The sequence below is a fragment of the Hemitrygon akajei genome, chromosome 10, assembly GCF_048418815.1.
Source record: "Hemitrygon akajei chromosome 10, sHemAka1.3, whole genome shotgun sequence".
Taxonomy (NCBI): Eukaryota; Metazoa; Chordata; class Chondrichthyes; order Myliobatiformes; family Dasyatidae; genus Hemitrygon; species Hemitrygon akajei.
This window is the reverse complement of record NC_133133.1, coordinates 150,000,823-150,025,244: the sequence shown is the minus strand read 5'-3', so window position 1 is coordinate 150,025,244 and position 24,422 is coordinate 150,000,823. Positions and strand designations below refer to the sequence as shown.

The 24,422-nt window shown below is 41.4% G+C and overlaps 1 protein-coding gene across 2 annotated transcripts in view; it reads right to left on the bottom strand.

Annotated features, from left to right (window-relative positions):
• Nucleotides 1-7,180: 7,180 nt before the first annotated feature.
• Nucleotides 7,181-24,422, bottom strand: part of LOC140734814 (synapsin-3-like) — a 315,531-nt gene continuing 298,289 nt past the window's right edge. For both annotated transcript variants that reach the window (XM_073059372.1, XM_073059373.1), the window contains exons 11-14: nucleotides 23,648-23,794; nucleotides 22,595-22,688; nucleotides 20,996-21,311; nucleotides 7,181-16,409 (exon numbers count right to left, since the gene is read on the bottom strand). In XM_073059372.1, the coding sequence (XP_072915473.1) occupies nucleotides 16,277-16,409; nucleotides 20,996-21,311; nucleotides 22,595-22,688; nucleotides 23,648-23,794 (690 nt within the window). In that variant the 3' untranslated portion in view covers nucleotides 7,181-16,276. The remainder of the gene's footprint in view (nucleotides 16,410-20,995; nucleotides 21,312-22,594; nucleotides 22,689-23,647; nucleotides 23,795-24,422) is intronic.

The following is a 24,422-nucleotide window of genomic DNA, read 5'->3' as shown; positions in this document are numbered from 1 at the left end:
AGAACTTGCTTGTTGATGCAGAAGATGTGTTGAATAACTGATTTTTTTCCCCCACTGAAAATTCTGTGGCAGCTAGTAAGGCATTCGCCACCACTTTGGAGTTTTAATGGTTTATTGTGTATTGAGTTAGCCTGGCCAGTTCCAGATCAGGGCAGGACAGAGCAGGTGAGCTTTAAAGTAAAGGCAAAGCAAATTCTCATCCAGAGAACTTTTCAAAGAATTTAATCACTTGGAAGTACTGAAAAACATCTCTTTACACTGGCAGCAGTGTGAAAAGCAAGTACTTGTTGCTTTTATCTGATTGTATCCATTTCCTTTATTTGAGCAACTGACAAAGGTGTTGCCCAGTCTCCTGAGGAAGATAAGCTGCACTGCAATTCTGAACATGTTGGTAGGTTGCTTTCAAAACAGCTCCAAAGTGCCAATGAAAGCTGGACAAAATCTGACTGACAATGTGATGGAACTCGAAACATCAAGAGTGGCAGATTGGTTTGAATAGTAGATATACCACTACAATCTTGAAATCAAACACACCCCAAAATGCTGCAGCTGGTAGCTCTGCGAAAAAAATAAAGCTCAGTTTTGGTTAAAGGTGAATTTATCAATACTACCTTAAGATGAATCTCCTAGAGCCTGTGGAGAACAAAACTCTCACTAATGAAAACAAGATGCAAACACTGGAAATCTGAAAATATAAAATACTGGAAAAACTCATGAGGTCCAACAGCACCTGTGGAAAGAGAAAGTTACCAAGTTAAGCCAAAGAACTTTACTGGGAATCAGCCAAGTGAAAGAAAACAAGTTAGTTTTAAATTTCAGATAGGGTTTTTGGGAGGGAAGCGGGAGAGATAGAACAGAAGGAACATCTCTGATAGGGTAAGACCATTGATGCAATTGTTATCAAGGTATCTGGTTGACAGAAGAAAGAGAGCAGTTCAAGAAGAAAACTAAACAAGGGGAGGTATAAAAGTTATGAAATCTTTCAGATCCAATGCAGGGAAGTCATTAATACCATATCAAATTAAAGATAACATTTAAGCAGTTTTACACTGATTAATAGTTTTCCTTGCACTTGTTTGTCAGGGGCGGGGTAGATATATTAAATGCCTCATTAGCTTTATAGTTGTAGTCACGTTCATGGTCATCTGTGTAATTCTTTGTCGCGTGTCTATTTCCCTTTGCAATGTTTTAAGCCCTGTTAATCAGAATGCTGCTGATTACCTCCTTTTCTTTTCCTTGCTAATATTGAAAAGTCACTGGTGCTAAACGTACTGCTAAACAAATCACTAGTATTTGGCCTTACACTGTCATTCATTTCCTTGCAATCATGCTACCCTTACAGCTTTCTTTTAACTTAGCCCTGTTCAAAGATGCATATACATCGTGAAAAAAAATGTCACTTTTCCTTAAACAGCTCTTGCCCAATGTCTTCAGTGGAACATTTACCACTCCTTCTTCATCTAGAACATAATCACACTCTCTTCTTTGAACTCTCCAGCTGAACTTGCCAATGTCTCTCCTATACACTGCCTTTAAGGTTGCTCATTGTGTTTTATGTGTCATTCAACCTTTATTTAAATCTCTTTGTATAAAGCACACACCCTGAAAGATTTGAGGTTAACTTTTATGTCTGGGAAGCAACTCATGCCACCTTTGTGGATATATCTTATGAGATAAATCTTGTGTCCTTTACCCTGCTTTTAATCCCTCTCCATTGCATCCCTTCTTGTTTTGTTCCATTGATAATGCTTCCTCTGCATTTATCTCTTACCTTTCTAAATTCTCATTCATTTAATATTTCCTTCATTTCCCAGATCCCCGAAGAAAATGTAACTCTTTATTATAACTTGCAGCATTTACAGATTTAACTGATACTAATTACTGATTTTCCTCCTCTCTCCTTCATTTGGGATGAACATTGTACAGTGACCTTTGATCACTTTGCTTTCAACACACGTTGATAATGATGCTAGCAATATCCAGTCAGACAAAGTAGTTCAGTCCAAGGCATTTATATCTCAAAGTAATTACGTAACACTTACCCAACAGGCTGGTATATGTCTAGGGGAAAAGGAGATCCAGCCACTCACCAACCCCTCCTCCCATACACACAGGTGCTGTGAGAATCAAGTTTATGCCGCACGCACACACACCACATCAAACACACACCAGATACCGTTATGGAATACACTTTAAAGATTTTACTAAAACTAAAAGAGTACTATGCAATACAATATATATGAAGGAAAAGAAAATAAAGTAAAAGGCGCCAACTTATCAAAGTTCAGTTAGTTTAGTGCACATCGTTGGAGCTCAACCATCGAACCATTCGACCCCTCGTCACTTTCCTCCGATCTCCACGTCCTCGCACCTGGGACCACCCGGGTGGTCAACCGAGCAGTGCAGTGCACGTCCACCTTCCTCGGCGTCTTCTTCCCGACTCCCCTGAAAAGATCATGAAAACCCCCAAGCTCCCAGCCCCACAAGACAAAATAACATTCCCCCATTGGTTAACAAATGAATACAATCCCAATATCAACAAGTCTAAAGCTAAACAACTGTGAGAGAAAGCACTTACCATACAAAGAAACATTCCTACTCTTAACAAAACAAAGAAGCCATTTTGATTAAAGTACACAGTACATTGTACAATTGGCTCTGCTGATGCATTCAGAGCTTTTAAAAACAAGAAGGTTTGTATGGGCAGGGGCAGGTCAAAGTAGAGGTGCAGGAGGGATAGCAACCAGAGCACCTGAATAGATAGTGGAGTGGTTGTAGAGAAAAATGTCGTTAAACCCTCAAACAAAGTTAGGAATCAAAAGGTTGAGGATGGTTGGACTAATATTCTGAGCTGCATATATTTCAAAGCAAGGAAAAAGGTGGATGACTTTAGGGTATTATGTGGAATTATGACATTGTAGCCATTAACGAGTCTTGGTTGAAGGAGAGGCAGGACTGGCAGCTCAATGTTCCGGAGTTCAACTGTTTTAGAGTGGGAGGGGTGGCATTACTAGTCAGGGAAAATGTCACTGCAGTGCTCGGTCAGGACAGCCTAGAGAACTTGTCTAGTGAGGCTTTCTTGGAAGAAATGAGGAATAAGAAAGGTATGGCCATCTTAAAGGGATTATATTATAGACCACCCAACAGTCCTTGAGATTTGGAGGAGCAAATTTGTAGAGAGTTCTCAGACTGTTGCAAAAAAGCACAAGGTTGTGTTTGTACCTAGGTGGTTTTAACTTTCCACATGTTCCTGGTGTCCCACAGGAATCTGTGCTGGGACCTCTGCTCTTTGTGATGTACATATATAAACGAGCTGGATGAAAATGTAGATGAGTGGATTAGTAAGTCTACAGATAATACCAAGATTGGTGGAGTTGTGGATAGTGTAGGAGACGGACAAAGAATACGGCACAATACGGGTCCCTTGCAGAAATATGGCAGAGAAATGGCAGGTGGAGTTTAACCCAGATAAATCTGAGATGTTGCACCTTGGTAGGGCAAATGCAAGGAGACAGTACACTGTTAAGGGCAAGACCATTAATGGTGTTGCTGGCCAGAGAGATCTTGGGGGTCTAAGTTCATAGCTCCCTGAAAGCGGCTACTACACAAGTTGATAGGCTGGTTAAGAAGGTTTATGGAATGACTACTTTTATTAGTCGAGGCATTGAGTTTAAAAGTCAAGAGGTTATGTTGCAACTTTATAAAACTATGGTTAGGCCACATCTCGAGTACTGCATACAGTTCTGGTCGCCCCACTGTAGGAAGGACATTGAGGCCCTGGAGATGGTGCAGAAGAGGTTTACCAAGATCCTGTCTGGTTTAGAGGTCATGTGCCCTCATGAGAGGCTGGACAAGCTTAGGTTGTTTTCTTTGGAGCAGCGAAGGCTGAGGGCATATCTGATTGAGGTATATAAGTTTATGAGAGGTATAGATAGCGTAGTCAAGGAGTATATTTTCTCAGGGTAGAAATATCTAATATCAGATGGCATGCATTGAAGGTGAGAGGGGGTAGGATCAAAAGGGATGTGAGGAATTGTTTTTTTACTCAGAGTGGTGGAGGCCTGGAATGCCCTGCCTGGTATGGTATTAGAGGCAAATACATTAGAGGCTTTTAAAAGACGTTTGGATTGGCACATGGAAGATGAAGGGATATGGATGTTGTGTAGGGAGGAGGGAATAGTTTTGATTTACTTTCTAGCTGGTGCAGCACAACGTTTTGGGCCGAAGGGTCTGTTCCTGTGCTGTACTGTTCTTTGTTCTATGTTCACATATTGACCTGGGCTCTCATACTGTAAAAGGGCTGGATGGAAAAGTTAGTCAAATGTATTCAGTAAAGTTTCCTTAATCAGTACTTAGAGGTCCCAACTAGAGAGAGTGCGATGCTTGATCTCCGAGAAGGCAATGAGACAGGGTGTGAAAAGTAGTGGTGATAAAGAGCAGCCCCTCAGAATACTAAAATTATCCAACCTAATACCATTAGTAAGAATCACAGCCAAAGGGTCAAAAGAGTTGTTTTTAAATGGATTTTTGTTTGCATCTGTAATTACTCAGGAGACGGTTGTGCTCTATAGATGTGAGGCAATGCAGAAGCGAGGTCAAGGACCCTATACAGATTACAGAGGTACTTACTTGCCATCTTCCGACAAATTAGGGTGGATAAATCCCAGAGATTGACTACGTGTTCCCTTTGTTCCTGTGGGAGGGTGGTGTAAAAACTCCAAGGGCCCGGGCAAAATCCTTAGCCATGGATGAGGTGCCAGAGGATTGGACGATAGCTTATGTTGTTCCATTGTTTAGAAAGGCTCTAAGAATAAGCCAGGAAATTACAGGCCAGTGAGTCTGACGTCGTAGTTGGTAATTATTGGAAGGTATTCCAAGGGACTGGATATATAGGTATTTGGATAGACAGGGACTGATTAGGGATAGTTAACATGGATTTATGTGCGGCAAATCATGTCTTACCAATCGTATAGAGTTTTTCAAGTCAGTGGATGTTGTCTACATTGACTTTAGCAAGGCCTTGGCCAAGGTCCTGCATGGGAGGTTGATCAAGAAGGTTCAGTCACTCAGCATTCAAGATGATGTAGTAAATTGGATTAAACATTGACTTCACTGGAGAAGCCATAGTGGCAGTAGATGGTTGCCTCTCTGACTGGAGGCCTGTAATTAATGGTGTGCTGCAAGAATCAGTGCAGGGTCCATTGTTGTTTGTCATCTATATCAATGATCTGGATGGTAATGTGGTGAACTGGATCAGCAAATTTGGAGTATTTTATACAGTTTTGGTCACCTACCTGCAGGAAGGATGTAAATAAGATTGAAAGAGTGCAGGGAATGTTGTCAGGACTTGAAGACCTGAGTTATAGGGAAGGGTTGAATGGGTTATGACTTTATTCCCTAGAACGTAGAAAATTGAGGGGAGATTTGATAGAGATATGCAAAATTACGAGGGGTATAGATAGGGTAAATGCAATCAGGTTTTTTCCACTGAGACTGGGTGAACTGCAAATAGAGGTCATGGGTTAAGGGTGAAAGGTGAAAAGTTTGAGGGGAAAATGAGGGGGAATTTCTTCACTCAGAGGATAGGGAGAGTGTGGAAAGAGCTGTCAGAGCAATTGTTGGATGTGGGGTTGATTTCAACTTTTAAGAGAAATTTGGAATAGGTTCATGGATTGGAGGCATATGGAGGGCTACAGACCTGGTACAGGTCAATGGGCCTGGGCAGATTAATGGTTCAGAACAGACTAGATGGGTCAAAGGGCCTGTTTCTGTGCTGTAATGTTCTATGATTCTATCTAAGAATTGGTATTTAGTTGGTTTAAAAGTAGGTTCTTCTTCTTCTTGTTTTACGGCGGTTGGCACCCAGCTTGATGGTGCATTACCGCTAGCTTCTGCTCCGGAGTGTGGATCAGATGATAGACTTATATTCTAAATCCCTTCACCCATTCTCACTCTCACACACACACACAGACTTATATTCTAAATCCCTTCACCCATTCTCACACACACACACACACACACACACACACACACACACACACACACACACACACACACACACACACACACACACACACACACACACACACACACACACACACACACACACACACACACACACACACACACACACACACACACACACAATCTACACTTTATCCTTCCTTCTTTGGACATCCTAGTACCCTATTCCTGCTTATCCATCATAATCCTAGAAAAAACCTTGTATCCCTTAAGAAAGCTAAAAGTACCCTGACCTGTGCTCTCTCACCCATGCCCAGTAACCCTTTTAGTGTGAATTCCTGCACCCCCAATTCCCTTAGATTAATTCTCATCATCTCTCTCTGTATCCCATACTTCCTGCAACTCAGAATTACATGTTCTACTGACTCCTCTCCCTGACATTCCTCACACAATCCTGTCTGGTGAAAAGCAGGTTCTGGTCTGTTAAACTACCATCATTTGGTATAACTCAAGCAGGACCTTAAAGGGTTGACAGTCAATCTGTAGACGAAATCTAATAAAATCCATTGTTGTACTTTAAAGATTTTACTGAAAATTAAAGCTAAAAGTACTTTTGCATTACAGGTATCTTTCAGTTTGATGAAGAAGATGACTCGGAGAATTAGTTCTTAGAACTTTCTAGGATTCAAAGTAAGTAACAATTTAACCAGTCATGAGCCTTCTATAAAGAATGTTTCTTGTTATTAAGCTACCATATGGTCATATAGAACTGAAAATCTCCACCAGTGCTGATCTCTTGTAGATATGGAGAGTAGCTGAGAAGTAGCTTCTTATTTTCAATGCTGAGCAATGAGAAAAGCTTCATTGTGGCATAGGTCTGATAATCTAGTCATAAAAAGGGTTAATTCAACCTGACAACTGAATTTTCATATTCTGGAACTTTAAACAAACTATAGAGTGAGCAATATTAAGGACCATCTCTCTATTACTTTTTTGTTAATAGTGCAGAAAAGGTTTCAGGTAGAAAGTGATCGATAAAGGTGGCTTCAAACTGCCTGTGCTCCTACAATTGCAAGCCTACTTATTCTATCTAAACCAATGTAAAATATGTATTTTGAGGACATATCATGGATACTGTCCCAGTAGAAGTGCAGTTGTGAAGCAAACTTCACTGATTGAAATCGGGAGAAAATACACATCTAAGAATACAACTCAGTGGAGCACAAAACATTAACTTTATTTCTAAAAGAAACAATTATCACACTTAATTTAGTACACTACAACAACATGGAGGTCACTTATAACATTCTTCCTCTTCACAAGAATAAATTATAGCATAACCACTGAACGATTTGTAGAAATCCAACAGGAATATGACACAATAATAATGTAAATATGAATCTATGTTTCAATACCATCCACAACAGAGGAATGGAGGGTAAATAAAGGTCAGTACATTTCAATATTCTGCATAAGTGCAGTACAGTGGAACACAGAATGGATGTGAACTCTTGTCTCAGTACTTTCTGTAAAAATTGCATTAGTCTTAATGCTGTGATTGAACCGAATTTTCTTAAATAAATCTATATAACCCTTTGCCTCTGATAGGCACTTTTGTTGACTCTGAGAAGTTAAAATGTAGTCGCATGAAGCCTGTACATTATTGTTATCAGAAGTATCTGTCACCCCCTTCAGACACGCAGGTCTGAGCCACACCACTGCAGGAAGGGTGAGATAAAGAAGGACCCAGGAGCAAGTTGTCTGGCCAACAATTCTGGCCAAGGGTGGGTGATGTATAGATAATCTAAAAGATAATCTTCTCAAAAAATAGATAAATCTGATAGCGATCAAGTAAACCAAAAATGAACCATTTGTTTAATTGATTATATTAGGAAGTGAGGATCATCAGTAAAGAAGGGAGTTACCTTCATGTCCCGGGCTGGTAACTTTCACAGAATGTGAGCTTCCAACTCTGACAAAGCGTATTTCTAGATACGTCATCAAACTCAACCCTACAATCCTGCTGCTGGGTGTCCACCCTCCCTGCCTTCACAAACTGATTAGAGAAGAAATTCCATTCAACAATGATATCTGACTTTTAAAAACAACAACTTATCCCATGTCCATTATCCAAATACTGCCAAATGGAAATGTAAAAAAAAAATCAGGAATTTTTCAATATCATTGTGGCTCTTCTCCTGGGTTGCTTCGAGCAATATTCCAGAGATGAATGTTAAATCTGGTAAAGTGGCACCTTACAGGGGGATGTCATTCCAATAGGTTGTACTTCATCATTGAATCCAGTGTGTATGAGCAAGATATTCTCCTTAGTTAATGATTGGGTCCTGGATGTGGAAGGTACATAATATTCCTACCAATCGTTGAAGCTTCTTGAGAAAACAGCCAACCAAGACCAGCTGTCTGGGCTCACAGCAAGGGAGCAATCATTTACTTTGAGGAACTGAAGTCAGATAAAAATGGTTTCCGGTGAAGGATGGTGGAAAAACAATTTAATATAAGCATTACATCACAAAAACAACAGCCAGCACTTTGATTGTAAGGCAATCATGCAAGTTTGACTCACTGAGCCACTGTTGGTTTTCTGTCGACATGTTTTGGGAGATGTTTATTTGCAAAACAATGAAAAGTAAACATTTAAGATGATCCTCTGGCAGCCAGCAATTGTTACGAGGATCTGTTAGACATGCTACAATTAGAAATGACAAATAGTAGAGAGAATCCTATTTATTTGAACTCACTTCAAATACCCTTCTGATAGCTTGGATTACGCCTTGAACTATTGATGGCTTTTGACTACTGCTCACAATCTATTCCCATTATTTTAATGACACATGCTGGATTTATACATTTAACTGTTTAATATATTATTATTTTAAATTTCAAAGTGGAGTATAAACTCATAGTTCCCCTCACATTGCCAAAAAAGAGAAATGTTAGTGAAAATAATTTTCCTGATTTTTGAACTTATAAAATTTGTAATTTTTACAATGCATTTATGTACTTGCTTATGCAGTAATCATCTATATTTTGTTTCATGATTGCTGGAATCTGCATACCCATTATCACAGGCTGTCTATTGTGCTTGTGCCAGGTTGTGTGATAAAGAAATTGGTCTTTCTATCACTATCACATTGCCTGTAAGAGGGTGCTCTTTTGATGCACCATTTGAAACATATCGATAAAGATTAAGGTGAGTTAAGTGAAGCTCAGCACATGCTTTTTGGAAGCTAGTTTAAGCTAATTGTCAAGAAATATAGTAGATTAATGAGAAAGCTTTTTTTTCATTCGTTAATACACTCTGATGCATCTTAACACCATCCATTGCAGCTTCTAACTCTTTCTTAAATTATTCTAATATTTCTATTGGCATTGTATTTATAAGTTTATCCTAAACTTTTATCACCCTTTCTCGGTTGGAATTCCTTAATTACAGTCTGACAATTATTATTTAGTTTGACATAATCCCTCCATTTCCACTCGCAGCTCAATTTACAACATACCGAGATAATTTTACCAGGTTATCTGCTATTTCCTGCATCCCTACAAGATCACCTTGGTGCTTCCCTTTCCACTTAACTGACTAGGGACCTGAACAACATACACAAAATGATGGAGGAAACCAGCAGATCAGGCAGCACCTGTACAAGAGCAAACGTTTTCAGGCCAAGATTGGAAAGGAAGGGGGAACAAGCCAGAGTAAGAAGCTGGCGGGAGGGGAAGGAGTACAAGCTGGCACGTCGACTGTTTACAATCTCAAGTTTTCAAAATACATTTCATTTGCTGGTGAGCAGAACGATATGGTTATTCGACTGAGGTTGGACTGAGATTGGAGAGGAGCCAATATAAAGGGGATGGTGTGGAGACAGTTGTGGGACAGGGGCAAAATGTGATTAGTAGACAGGGGTGAAGGATGGGAAGGAGGTGCAAAAATGGGAAGGGGAGGGGTAGGAGGGGGTTGGAGTTGGAGACAGTTGCAGATGGATTATAGATAATAACTTATTTATAGAGTACTTTTCATAAGACGATGTACTTTTGCCATGAACATAAAAGACAAAAAGATGTGACTTAAAAGAAGGGTTAAGTATATACAATAGAATCTGAGATGGATTTAGAAGTGTCAAATGGGTCTGAATCCCTTGTAGTTTTAAGTATTGAATTCCACAGTTCAGGAGCATAGTTCAAAAAAGCTGACCTGCCAATTATCTTTTGTTTAAATTTAAGAGACCAGCGGATGAAGATCTGAGAGCTCAAGCAGAGTTATAAAATGTAAATGATTTTGTGATGTATTCTGGCCTCAGACCATTAAGTGTTCTGAAGACAAGTAAGAGAACTTTAAATAATCAATTCTAAAAAATGCAGGGAACCAATTAAGAGTAGCTAGGACAGGAGTGATATGCTCCCTCATCCTATTTTTAGCTAAAAGTCTAGCAACGACATTCTGAATGAGTTGAAGTTTGTCAATAGTTTGCTTTGGAAGGCCAGTAAAAAGTACATTGCAGTAATCTAGTCTATTCAATGTAAAAGTGCAAATAAGTTTTTCAGCACCATCATGTGGCAGAAGCGGACATACTTTTGCAATATATCTTATGTAGGAATGCTGTTCTGGTCACTTTCTCTATGTGGGATTTAAAATTCCCAGGCTTTGAAATAATACCCAGTCTTGTTACTTCTGATTTTACAAGGGGGAGACAAATATTGAGAAGTTCATCTCTTTTGACTTTGGGACCAACCAGAAGTATTTCAGTTTTATCTTCATTTAGCTTAAGGAAATTATTGATCATTAATTTGTTTATTGCAGCCAAACTGAAAGTCAGAAAAGGTAGGGTGTTATCATCATAAGCTCAACTGAGATGTAGGATTATGTGCATAACTGTGGAAATCAAGCTAGTGCTCTCGAATGATGTTTCCTATAGGAGCATGTGTAAGGAGAAGAATATTGGACCAAGACAGCTTCCCTGAGCAACACCAAAAGGATCATCGTATCTCTTAGAAAATTGGCTTCCAGGACAAACAAAAAACTTTCTCTCTAAGATATATGAACAAAACCAATAAGGGCAGGACCAGAGAGGCCAACCCAGTTCTCAAGGTGCTCCGGGAAGATGTTGTGATCAATTGTGTTGAAGGCAGCACTTCGACGTAGAAGAATTAGATCTGAGACTTTGTTGGAAACAATGCTGAACCTAAAGTCACTGACAGTTTGGGTAAGGGCCATCTCCATGCTTTGGAGGTTTATGGAGCCAGGTGTAGAGAGGAGAGCATGGAGGTGTAGAAATCAAATGGAGGGTGGTAAGCAGAGACACAAAGGTGTACTCTGATAAGAAAGGTGATACTCAGAAACATTAGGGGAGAGGTATAAAGCACAAGGAACCAGAACCAGGCAATAGAGGGGGTAGCTGGTGGGTGAGGTACATTTTGGAAGCAGAAGTGGAAGAAGTCAAAAATGGGTGATGGGAGGCTGGTTGCAGGTGTGGTATGGAAAAGTGGGACCAGAAGGGTGAGGTGCAAGAACCATCACAAGTGGAGAGAGCAATTGAAATGGCATGCAACTAGGAACTCAGGACAGAGAGTCAGTGCTCTGCAAATAGCTCACCTAATCTGTGTTTGGTCTCACCAATATGAGGCCACATCTGGAGCACCGGAAACAGTAGACAAGTTCAGAAGAGGTGCTCATGAGTTCAAGTCAGGTGGTAATGGCAAAGTCTTGCTTCTCTTGTAGTTGCAGGTTCAGGGAAGGGTGGACGACAGGCCAGGGAGTCACAGAGGGAGTGGACCCTACAGAGGGCAGAAAGGAACCTGGCTGGTGGGGTGGAATCATGTTGCAAGTCATCAGAAATGATGGGGGATGATGTGCTGGATGCAAAGGGCAGTGGGATGAAAGGTGAGGACTAGGGGAGCTCTGTCTTTGGTCTGTTTGATTGAAAGTTGGTTGAAAGTAAAAGTCTAGGAAATGGAGAAAATGCAAGAAATCGCAAGGGGTTCATCAAGCCACATTTCCAGAAAAAGGAAGACATTTCAGATGTTCTGGAATGGAATGCCTCATCTTGTGGGAAGATGAAGCGAAGACAGAGAAGATGGAAATTGGGAGAAAAGGATGGTATCCTTACAAGAGACAGGGTGAGTAAAGGTGTACTAGCGGGTGAGAAGAGTAGTTAGCTATGGAGTCAATGAGTTCCTGGCAAATGTCAGTGGCTAACTTATCTTTGGAAGTGGAGACAGATTGATTCAGAAAGGAGAGAGAAGTGTTAGAAACTGTCTATGTGAACTTGAGAGTGGGAAGTTAGTAGCAAAGATGATAAAACTGGTAAGTGTTACATAGGTGCAGGAAGCAGCACCAATACAGTCATTGATGTACTGGAGAGAGAGTTGGGGAGTGGTACCAGAGAGAGTTTGTAAAAGGATTGTTCCATGTAGCCAAAACTGAGACAGGCATAGCTAGGGCCCATGTAAGTGACTAACGCTACACCTTTGATTTATCGGAAGTGAGAGTAGGGAAATGAGAAGCTGTTCATGGTAAGAACAAGTTCCAACTAGTGGAAGGGAGTTTTGGTTGGATCTTTGTTGCAGAAGGAAGCCGAGGCCTTTAAAGCCCTCTTGATAGAAGGTGGAGGTGTAACTTCATCTTTATTCATAAGAGAACCATGCATCATCAAATCTTCCTTCAGATTTGCAGCTCTTCATGATTCTTTGGAATATTTTCAATTTGCCATATTCTACCTTCTTTGACCAACTGAATTTTATATGGCCATTTTACTGTCCTTTCTAGTGTGATATTATCTTCAGATTTGATCAGTTTGCATTGAGTTTCAGAATTCATTTTATTAATGGAAAACCAAGAGTCCTACTTCCATAGGGAATCCCCAAAGTTCAACAAAGTTGCTAATTTATCAACTCAGTCCCAAATCAAACTGTGTACAGCATTCAGGTAATTCTGCAAAAGATTCTCTTCCTCCCTCCCACCCTTCTTTATGTCCTTCAGTTTCTCATCTCCACTTACTTTCTCCCTACTATTCCAGTTTTTGCTATTCTCTCTTTTCACCCTTCTAACTCTTCAGCAAACTTCTTAATCTTCTTTCACTGCTCCCTGGAACTTCAATTATTTGGAGAACTCTGGACGAAAGATTTCCCCATGAGGACAGTCATTTTGAATAGCTCCTTCAGGATTATATCTGTGCAAATTTGTTGTGGAATTGATATCTGAGTCAGCTGAGAGTATTCATTTGAAGTAGAAAACAGTTTTAATAGGGCCCTGAATCAGTCAGAAAAATAGGATACAAGGGCACATAGAATGAAGCTGACGAATGAGCAGAATACAGACACCGACCATGGGGAGTACGTGCGTGAATGCAGGCTTTTAAAGGAAAAGAAAAAGGCAGCAGGAAGTTATTAACATTGGCCTGGCCCAGACAATTAGTGGCACCAGTGGGTTACTGAATTGTATGCATTACATCTTTCTCTTCAGATCTCAAAGGAGGTCAAATGGGCAAGAGAATGAGTATTGGGTTCCAGATCATCAGAAATTGAATTAGTGCATCAACTTAAAATGCTTCCCATGATGATCGGACAAAGGAAATGCTGTAGAAACAAGAGCATCTCCTGTCCCTGTTCCACCATTCAATAAGAGCAGGGTTAGTACTGTGCTTGAAGTTTAATTTGCCACCTGATTCTCCCACCCTGCCTAGCCAATTTTCATTATCTGTTTCCCTTAGCATTCAAACATATTGAACTCAGCTTTAAATATACTGGGTATACACATCAAGAAATTTCATATGGAAATTTCTTCACAGCTTGGTCCTAAATAGTTAACCCTTTATCCTGAGATTATTCCCTCTGATTCTAGACTGTCTAGCCAGGATGAAACAGCCTTATAGCATCTACCTTGCCAATCCCTTTCAGCAGATCTTGTATCTCTCAATGATATTGTTGTTTTACTCTACTGAAGTAAGATAAAGACTATATACAAACCTGCCTAGTATGAAGCAATACTTCAAAAAGGCTTGAAGTCTATTGCATTGCAACTATTATAGGATGTAAATCTAAACAAGATGAGTAAAATAACATAGGGGTTCCCAACATTTTTTATGCCATGGGCCAACACCATTAAGCAAGGGGTCCATGGACCCCAGGTTGGGAACCTCTGACCTAGCATTTTGGTTTCCTGCTGATAATTTTGTTATACATTAAGGACTCTGCAACAACTATCCCATGTGATCACTTTGCAGTTTTGTTTCCTTCTGCCAACTGTTAAGAGTCAACAATGAAAAACCTCTACTAAGCATTTGAAATAATTTTGTGTGCAAAGCATTAGACCCATCATATGGTTAGGGGTTTCTGCTTTGGATATAAAATGGTAGTTTTTTTTTTCTAAAGATCATACTGAAGTAATCAAGCCTGAATTAATTATCTGCCAATATGGTATTTCCCATCAGTCTCAAAACCTGACAGTACTTCCCATCTAGTTTTTTGTTGTACAGTACTGATTTGTAGCTGAACTCAGGGTTAGTCTATGAAAAAGAAAATACGATGTCGCCTGTCTTGCACAATTACCAAATGTTAACATTTATACCCCAAAATGCTGTAAGAATTGTCTTTTTATTGCATAACTCAAACATCAAACTACTAACTTCTAGTTTGATTCCACTGTTTGTGATGCATTTATTTTGCATAAAACAAATCTAGAGTTCAAAGAAGCCTTGTACTTGTATGAATCAAATAAAATTTTAGCATTGACTTAGTGTACTTTAATTGGCTTGTGGTTGGGGCAGTCCAAAGTAATCTCACTGCCTTAATTTCTCACCATAATCAATGTGTTCTTTGGCTTCAAAATATTATCCAATTTGCTTGAAAGGATCCATCAGGTTTATCTCAACTACTCTTGGTTAAGCATTCTATGCTTTAAAACAAAATAAAACCTATCCTATGTTCATTCCTCATTTTTGCCAGGACAATTTTAAATGGATAATCCCAATCAAAAGCCTTTAATCATTTTATCCTGCTGGAGCTAGTTGAAATTGTCCAATAGTTTATGAAAGAAAATGGGAGAAGCACATGCAGGCCAGGTAGCATCAGTGGCAGAAGAAACAGAGTTAATGTCGGGGTTAAAGACCTCCAAAGGGTCTTCGACCAGAGAAATTAACTCTGTTGCTTTTTCCACAGACATTGCCCAACCTGAAGGTTTCCAGATCTCTTTTAAGATTTCCAACATCTATAGTATTTTTACTGATGTTCAGTATTTTACCATTACTTGTGAAATATATAGAGAGAAAAAAAAACATAGTAATGTCAACTTGCTGGTTGCTTTAAATTAACTTTCAGAGTAAATTATGACTGATTATCACTGATCACAGTAAGGGCAAAATTTGCAATGCTGATCTCTTGTGTTACTACTAGTATCAGAATTTACTTTAATTATTCCAGATGGTGTGACTGGATGAGATGAAATGAGGATAATATCTAGCTCCATTTGAATGGGGAATGCAACACTATAGGGAATTGCTAATTGCAGATGGAAGAAGCTACCACTGATCTGGAGAGTTTAACACATCAATAGAGATGGAAAATTGTTGCTGAGTTTCTGCCTTGATTGATAATCATTTCTGAAGTACCATGCATTCTGGAGAAATTCTTCTTTGGTATTTCCTAATTAAAAAGGGACACCAGAGATCAAAGCTATCATGGCATTGGCCTATTTTTCCTTTAGATCTATTGTACTCTCTGAGAAAAATTATCAATTAATATAAAAAGAGAAATAAAAGGATCCAGGACTGAATAGAAACTGAATCAGGAGAGATATAAAATTAGGGCTTCTAGAAAGGATTTCAAATTCAGCATAAAACTGAAATATTAGATAATATGGAAGGAATTTAAATGGATCTGTGGCTGCACTGAATTGGTTATTAGGAATTCATTACCAGTCCATTTTGTAAATGTTTTATTTCTTATTCCAAATAAATGGTGATTCTCTGATTGGTAACATCATTCCATAAGACATTCAACAACTGCATTGCGAGATAAAGTGCACATTATTCACACCACACATAGTTACACCTGCACACACCTGACATTCCAGGATTTTTGCCTCAACCTGGCTGGAAAACCATACCTCATTTTACAGCCTTCTATCCACAAATTGAAATGAAACACCCTCTTATCCATGTAAGGGTGGTTGCATCCTACAGTCCAGATGTTTCCATCTCCATTTCCCATTAAACTTTCAGAACAGTTAGGCAGTTGCCTGCATTTCCACAGCATTAAATATCTATCCCACCAACTGAGAAATGAAAATATCGCAGAGTTAATCAGAGAAGAGGCTTGCAAAGGATTTCCTCAGGTTTCGAATTGTTTCTGCTTTTGCTTCGTCTTCACTGGCAGTGGCGTGCTGAGGGGTGTCAGCAACACTGAAGCTGTTTGTCAGGGATTGGGATTTGCTGAAAGGGAAATTAAATGTGCAAAAGGCTTCTGTTAGTTACAATGGCAGCCATATAACTGAATTATGTAAAACTTGTGAATAAAAAGTACCTCTGAATCTAATATGACCATTTGAAATGCCATACTTTTAACTATCGACTTGAATCTTACAAAGTAGGAAACTTCCCCATTTTAGCCAATGGCCGCTTGCTATCAGTTGCTGTCAGTTACTATCAAACACTGTAAGATCAGTTTTAGCATAATTAGACATGAAGTTCACACTTCTCTGAAAGAAGAATTCCTCTTGTGCCCAATTTCAGTACTACATATCCACTGTGTTATTGTGACGTTTGTGTAGCTGCTTTTGGTGGCCAGCAGAAAGCAAAGCCATAGAGGCTTTGAATATACAAAGCTGCACTCTTTGGCAAAGTTCTGAATAAATGATGAAGGAAGTTATCAGAAATTAGATTAGATTCAACTTTATTGTCATTGTGCCGAGTACAGGTACAAAGCCAATGAAATGCAAAGAATAGTGTTATTTACAAAATAACTGTGTACAGTTAGACGAGAAGCTAGACTGGACTGCCAACACAGATGCCTTGTGCAGGAAGGCACAGAGTCGACTGTACTTCCTTAGAAGGTTGGCGTCATTCAATGTCTGCAGTGAGATGCTGAAGATGTTCTATAGGTCAGTTGTTGAGAGCGCCCTCTTCTTTGTGGTGGCATGTTGGGGAGGAAGCATTAAGAAGAAGGACGCCTCACGTCTTAATAAGCTGGTAAGGAAGGCGGGCTCTGTCGTGGGCAAAGTACTGGAGAGTTTAACATCGGTAGCTGAGCGAAGGGCGCTGAGTAGGCTACGGTCAATTATGGAAAACCCTGAACATCCTCTACATAGCACCATCCAGAGACAGAGAAGCAGTTTCAGCGACAGGTTACTGTCGATGCAATGCTCCTCAGACAGGATGAAGAGGTCAATACTCCCCAATGCCATTAGGCTTTACAATTCAACTGCCAGGACTTAAGAACTTTTTTAAAGCTATTATTAATGCTTTTTGAGTTAGTGATTTAGATGCATATCATATTATTACTGAGTTAAGTATTGTATGTAATGAGTTTTTGCTACAACAAGTGTATGGGACATTGGAAAAAAAAATGTTGAATTTCCCCATGGGGATGAATAAAGTATCTATCTATCTATCTATCTATCTAAAAAGTAAGTGCTACAGCATACAGATATAAGAGTACCGAGACAGTCCAATATGGGTGCAATACTGCTTAGCGCTGTGATGTGAGGTTCAGCAGGGTCACAGCCTCAGGGAAGAAGCTCTTCCTGTGCCTACTGGTACAGGAGCAGATGGGAGGAGAGTAAAAAGTCCATGGTTAGGGTGAGATGCATCCTTGGTGATGCTTTCTGCCCTGCCCAGACAGTGTTTATGATAAATATTCTCAATGGTGGGAAATTGGGTGCCGATAATCCGCTGGGCAATTTTCACCACCCGCTGGAGTGCTTTGCGGTCCGACACGGGACAATTGCCATACCACACTGAGATGCAGTTGGTGAGTATGCTCTCAATGGTACAGCAGTAGAATCCGTCTGTATCCTGGGACAGAGGTGAGCTTTCTTGATGCTCCACAGGAAATAAAGGCACTGTTGCGCCTTTGATCAGGAATAGTGGAGTTCAGGGACCAGGTGAAATCATCGGAAATGTGGACACCAAGGAATTTGAAGCTTGATACACGCTCCACTACGGCTCCATTGTTGTAGATGGGGACTTGAGTGTGGCACCTAGCATGCCTGAAGTCCACAATGATCTCCTTGGTCTTCTGGGTGTTAAGAGCCAAGTTGTTGTCGGCACACCACGCGGCCAGGTGCTGGACCTCGTCTCTGTAGGCCGTCTCGTCATCCCCTCTAATCAGGCCAACTACCTGTTGTCTGCAAACTTGATTATGGAGTTGGAAACATGTACAGGAACGCAGTCATAGGTGAAAAGGGAATTCAGAAGAGGGCTCAGCACACAGCCTTGAGGTACGCCGGTGTTTAGGATGAGAGTGGAGGAGGAGAAATTGGCTAACTTAACAGATTAGGGTCTGTTAGTCAGAAAGTCCAAGGTCCAATTGCAGAGGGATGAGCTGATATCAAGCTGGTGAAGTTTGGCTATCAGCTTGGAGGGGATCACAGTATTGAATGCCGAACTAAAGTCGATGAACAGCATTCTGACGTAAGAGTTGGGGCTGTCCAGGTGGGTCAGGACAGAATGAAGTGCCGTGGAGATGGCGTCCTCTGCAGACCTGTTGGTGCGATAGGCAAATTGATGGGGCTCCAGAGTAGTGGGCAGACAGGATTTCAGATGTGAAGGAACCAGTCTCTCAAAGTACTTTGCAATGATGGGGGTGAGTGCAACTGGGTGGAAGTCATTCAGGCCCGTGGCAGTGGAATGCTTCAGCACTGGCACGATGGTGGCAATCTTGAAGCTTGTCCGGACAACTGCCTGGGCCAGGGACAGATTGAAAATGTCCGTGAAGACCCCGGCCAACTGCCCTGCACAGACTCTGAGCACACGGCCAGGTATTCCATCCGGACCAACTGCCTTCCATACATTCACCCTGCTCAGGGTGGAGCAAACATCGGAGGTGGAAAGTGAGAGAGGCAGTTCACCGGGTGGGAGATCTGCTTTGAGGGTGACCTCCTTGTTCCCTCGGTCAAAGCGAGCGTAGAAGTAATTAAGCTCATCAGGGAGGGAAGCAGAGCTGGAAGGGGGCACAGTACTAGGTGGTTTGAAGTCTGTAATGACCTGTATGTCGCCACATGCGCCGGGGGTCTGAGGAGTTGAAATACTCCTTGATTTTCTGTTTGTATGTGTGTTTAGCCTGAGAGATTCCCCTCCTCAGGTTGGCCCTGGCTGAGCTGTAAGCCTCCCGGTCTCCAGATCTGAAGACTGAATCTCTGGCTTTGAGCAGGAGGCGAACCTCTGTTCATCCATGGTTTCTGATTGGGGGAAACTTTTATTTGTTCTTGTGATGTCACACTATCTACACACTTGTTGATGTGCTCAAGGACAGAGCTGGTATATAAGTCGATGTTAATCTGAGAGTCTGTGGTGGCAAGGGCAGCAAACACACTCCAGTCTGTGTGCTGGAATTGGTGCTGAAGTACAGAGACAGCACCCTCCAGCCAGATCTCAACAGTCTTCATTGTGGGTTTCCCACGTTTAACGACCGGGCTATAATTGGGAAGCAGAAACAATGAAAAATGGTCGGACTGTCCCAGGTGGGGGAGGGTAGTGGCTTTGTAAGCATCAGCCACATTTGTGTAGACATGATCTAAGATTTTATTCCCCTTGTGCATGATACATTTTGGTAAAATCTTGGAATCACGGTACATAGGTAGCAATGATTGAAGTCCCCAGCAATAATAAAGGCTCTGTCTGGATGCGATGTCTGAAGCTTGCTAATAGCGGCACTGAGGTCTCTCATGGCTACTTTAGCATCAGCATCCGGTGGAACATAAACTGCGACAGCAACGGTGCATGTAAACTCTCGTGGTTGATAAAAAGGTCTGCACTTAACAATCAGGTATTCCAGATCAGCAGAGCAATAAGTGTCAGCAACGGTAGAGTTAGTGTGCCATGATCAATTCACGTAGATGCATAAACCACCTCCTCTACTTTTCCCTGTTGCTGTTGCAGCTCTGTCAGCCCTGAAGACCGTGCGCCCTTCCAGACCCACCACGTTGTTTGGGACATCACTGTTTAGCCACGTCTCCGTAAAAAACATGATGTTGCAATCCATAAGCCAAATTAAGATGTTGGGAGTTTAACAGACTATAGTTGAATTGCTGTGTAATTATTTTGAAACCGCTCCAACACTGCCATATTGCTCTGTTATTTTCAGTGTTTTCTCTGCAGCTAAAACATCTCTAATAATTAGCATTCTCCACTGTGTTATTCCACTTAGTGGGGACACAATTAGTTTACTTTAACTTCACCCTGCACATAGTTTGCGATAGAATAACCACATTGTCTTTTGACCTTATTTGCTCTCTGCTTCCAGCCACGATGCCAGTCGCTGCAATGTCCATTACCTTTTGGAGGGCCAACGTCTACACTGCTATGGAAACCCTCCAACCGGAAAGGCAAAGGTGGCTGAAGCTCTGTGCTGGTACCTCTGGGTTCTCTACTCTGCTGCTGGGCTCCTGATCACTTCACTCCGTACCCAATCCACGCCACATTAATATCAGATGTGCCTCGCAAACTCTTGATGTATGTTACAATAAAAGACAATGGGAGCCATTACAATGCAGAGTAGTCCAATTCTGGATCATGGGTGCCAGAATATAAAAAATATACAGTATCAATTCGCACACAGCCTAAAAGTGGAACACTAATTGTTGTATGTCTCCCTACAAGCTATGCTCCTATCTCTCAATGCTCTGAATGGTGTGTATAGCAAATAGTCCTTGTGCAATTCACTATCACCTTTTAGACTTCTCTATTAACTTAACAGTCGAATTTCACTAGCCAAGAAAAGTAAGGGCAGGACCACAAAGGAGAACGGAAACGGAAACGGAAACGTCATCTTGATAGAAGCCCCACTTTGCACTACTTACTTCAGCAGTGGCTGTGGCGCTGCACTGGGTTGCTGCTGTGGTGTTGCTGCCCCCGACCCCGGCTGAGGCAGTGCCTGGCCTTGAGTGGGCAGCCTGGCCTGCAGCGCAGAGAAGCCTCCTGGCTTGGATGACTGGTTGGGAGAGGTGCCGGCAGATCTGATCTGTTTTGGGGAAGCTGAGCCCGATCCCGGTGATTTATCCTGCTGGCCTGTGGAGGATTGTGGGCTCTGGCACTGCTGACCTGGTGGAGAAGGCCTCTGGTGAGGCGCCGTGTTGGACCGCTGTATCTGGGGACTCTGCGGTTGCCGTGGGCTTCCTGCATTTAAGGAAAATTGACAAGGCTTGATCCCTTTCCTTTCTCATACCTTTTGTAGCATTTATTTTAAACCATTTTGAAATAAGTTAGATTTTTTCAAAGGCAAACGTGAAACAGAAATCTGTCATATTATTATAATAAGTGAACAAATGCTAATAGCTCAAGTGTAGACTTCACCCAGAAAAGCTTTGCATGTTTGTATTTTACTGATATTCTATATGTGTTTGTTATCTGACATATGGGAGGACTAGGCCTCACGCCTGAGAGAGGCTCTGGAGCTGGTGCGCTCACCAGGGACGGCATGGCGTGGCGTCCAGGCTGAAGTTGGTGCTCCCCTCTCCCCCACCCCACCCCAAGTGTTCCCTCAGTGGAAGTCAAGCTCTGCTGTGGTTGACTGTAGATTGATTGCATGAGGTTTGGACTCCTTTATTGTGTGATTGTGATATAATTTGCACTTGCTATCTTGTGTGTGCTTTGTGCTGTGTGTGACTGTGTTTTGCACTTTGACCCTAGAGTGACGCTGTTTCGTTTGGCTGTATTCATGAGTATTCATGTGTGGTTGAATGACAATTTAACTTGAATTGAAGTGAAGTGAGATGCCAAGAATATGCTGAGTCATTACATCATGCCCAGGTAAGCTAAAATGTATTTGATTTATACCCAGAATTCTGGGCAGTTTTAATTAATGCACAGACTTCAATATTGACTAACAACAGTGGATACCTTTAAGTCAGGAAAGCGCCAAGCCACTTACCCTTTTGTCAAAGGCAGGATTAAGGTGTTTGGAATGTACTTTCTCCTCATACAGTAGACATTTAGAGGCTGGTCAATGACTCACCATCCTACCATGCTAAGGTTCAGCACTGGGAACCTCAGAGCAGCAGACTATAGCAACATTCTCATCGGTTTTCTCTCCTGAGTTTATGAAATTAAGACCATAAGACTATAAACATAGGAGCTGAATTAGGTCGATTGGACCATCGAATCTGCTTCACCATTCCATTATGGCTGAAATTAATGTAACAAATTGATTTCACACCCTATAGGAACCCCAGTCCCAAATCAAGCTGCATTTCCTCCAAAGCTGATCACTTTGGATGCACACCAATGATGGAGAGGTTGCTGCTGACGATAAACCATTTAACTGATAATAATGATTATTCTGTTAGATTTGTTGGCAACTTAACGCAAACTAGAGTCTCCTCACTCTGCTTGAAAAATATGTTCAAAAATATTTGTTTCAAATACAGTAACATGACAACTTTGCCCGTGGTACTACCCACCTTGAGGTGGTGGACGTGCTTGAGCTGTCTGCCCCCGCTGGGAAGTGTTTCCTGCTGGAGGATGCATTGGAGTTTTTGTCGAAGGAGGCTGGACCTGTAGAGGTTTTAAGAAAGTAAGAAACAGGAATGGGAGAAAGCCTCTTGATTCTTGATCCTATTTTGCAACTCATTAGTTTAATGTGTGGTATGATCATGACTTCAACTTCATTTTCCCTCATAACCCTAGATCCTCAAATAATGAATATAAGTCTCAGCTTTGAGAATAAACTTAATGATTTACCATTCATTGCTCTATGGATATGCTGTTTTTAAGAGCTGATGTTCTGCCATGGGTGCAATATTTGAGAACACATGTTAAAATTAAATGTCATAGATTTGCATGGAGTCATGAGGCAGGCGTAGACGGTTCGTCAAGAGTGAGTGACTACTTCAGCTCTTGTGGGTTAGGGGGTATTAATCCTTCAGCACGTTCCCATCTCCCTTCAAACATCACAGAAAAATTACAGCACAGACGCACGTTTGGCTGTCAAGTAAGGATACTTTAGACCAGGGGTTCTCAACCAGGTGTCCATGGACCCTTTGGTTACTGGTGAGGGACCATGGCATAGAAAAGGTTGGGAAGCCCGGCTGTAGGCACTCCCACCACTCCACCATCCCTTACTGGCCGAACAACTTCTTTTGTGTCGGGGTTGCAGATATGCAAGTCTATTAGTAAAACACTTAGAAATACTATTGATTTGTGGCATCTTCACAGGATTAGACCACAAGCCAAGGTAATCCAGTTTAGTGGTCCCTTAACCGGAGGGATCAGACGAAGCCCTGACATGATTTGAGTTAGAGAGCTGAGAAATGAGTCTGGATTTGTTTTCTGATCATTCCCCCAAACGCTTGTGCCAACTGGATGCTGCACATAGTTAACTGCATTCTCACAGTGGTTCACAAGGCCTATGCGTGATGGTGGACAGAGTGCGAAGGGCATTACTAACTTTTCCATGGAAGTAAGTAATCAACATTAAACGGGGAATAGAGGGTCGTGCTGGCCTCTCCACTAACCTGGCTCAGAGTTATTCCGGCATGTTGCTGGGATGCTGCAGGGTTGTTGGACAGAAGCTGGTTCATTCTCTCTATGACCAGTTCTGCTATTAGCTGTCTGTCCTCTTCTATGTATTCTCCAATGAGAGGCATGGCGCTGTCCATCACCTACAGAAAAGGGCAGTGAAGAGGAAGCAGTCAGCCCAGCGATTAAAGTGTACACATCACCCAGAAGCAAAACCATGAAAGCTTAAATCACATTTCTTATCCAACACATTTTAATATGATTTTAAATTTGGGAATTCGGGCAAATGGCCCATGTCACTCAAATTGATCCATGCTCCCAATCACAAGAAGCTAGATGATCGGGTTCCAGATTTCTCTTCTGGTGTTGGTTTATTATTGTATCAGGTACCGAGACACAGTGAAAAGTTTGTCTTGCATACTGTTTTACCATTGCACCATACATTAAGCTAGAGAGGGGAAAACAATAACAATGCAAAGTAGAGTTAAAATGCCACCAAAACGTGCAGCGCAGACTAACAATTAAACTGCGAGAACATAACAAGGAAGATTATAGGGCGAAGAGTCCATCTTATTCTACAAGAGGTCCATTCAAGATTCTGATAACAGTGGGATAGAAGCTGTGGTTGAGTCTGGTGGTGTGTGCTTTCAGGCTTTTGTATCTCTGGCCAGTGGGAGAGGGGAGAAGGGAGAATGCCTGGGGTGAATAGGACCTTTGACTATGCTGGTTGCTTTGTTGAGGCAGTGAGAAGTACAGGCAGAGTCCATAGAG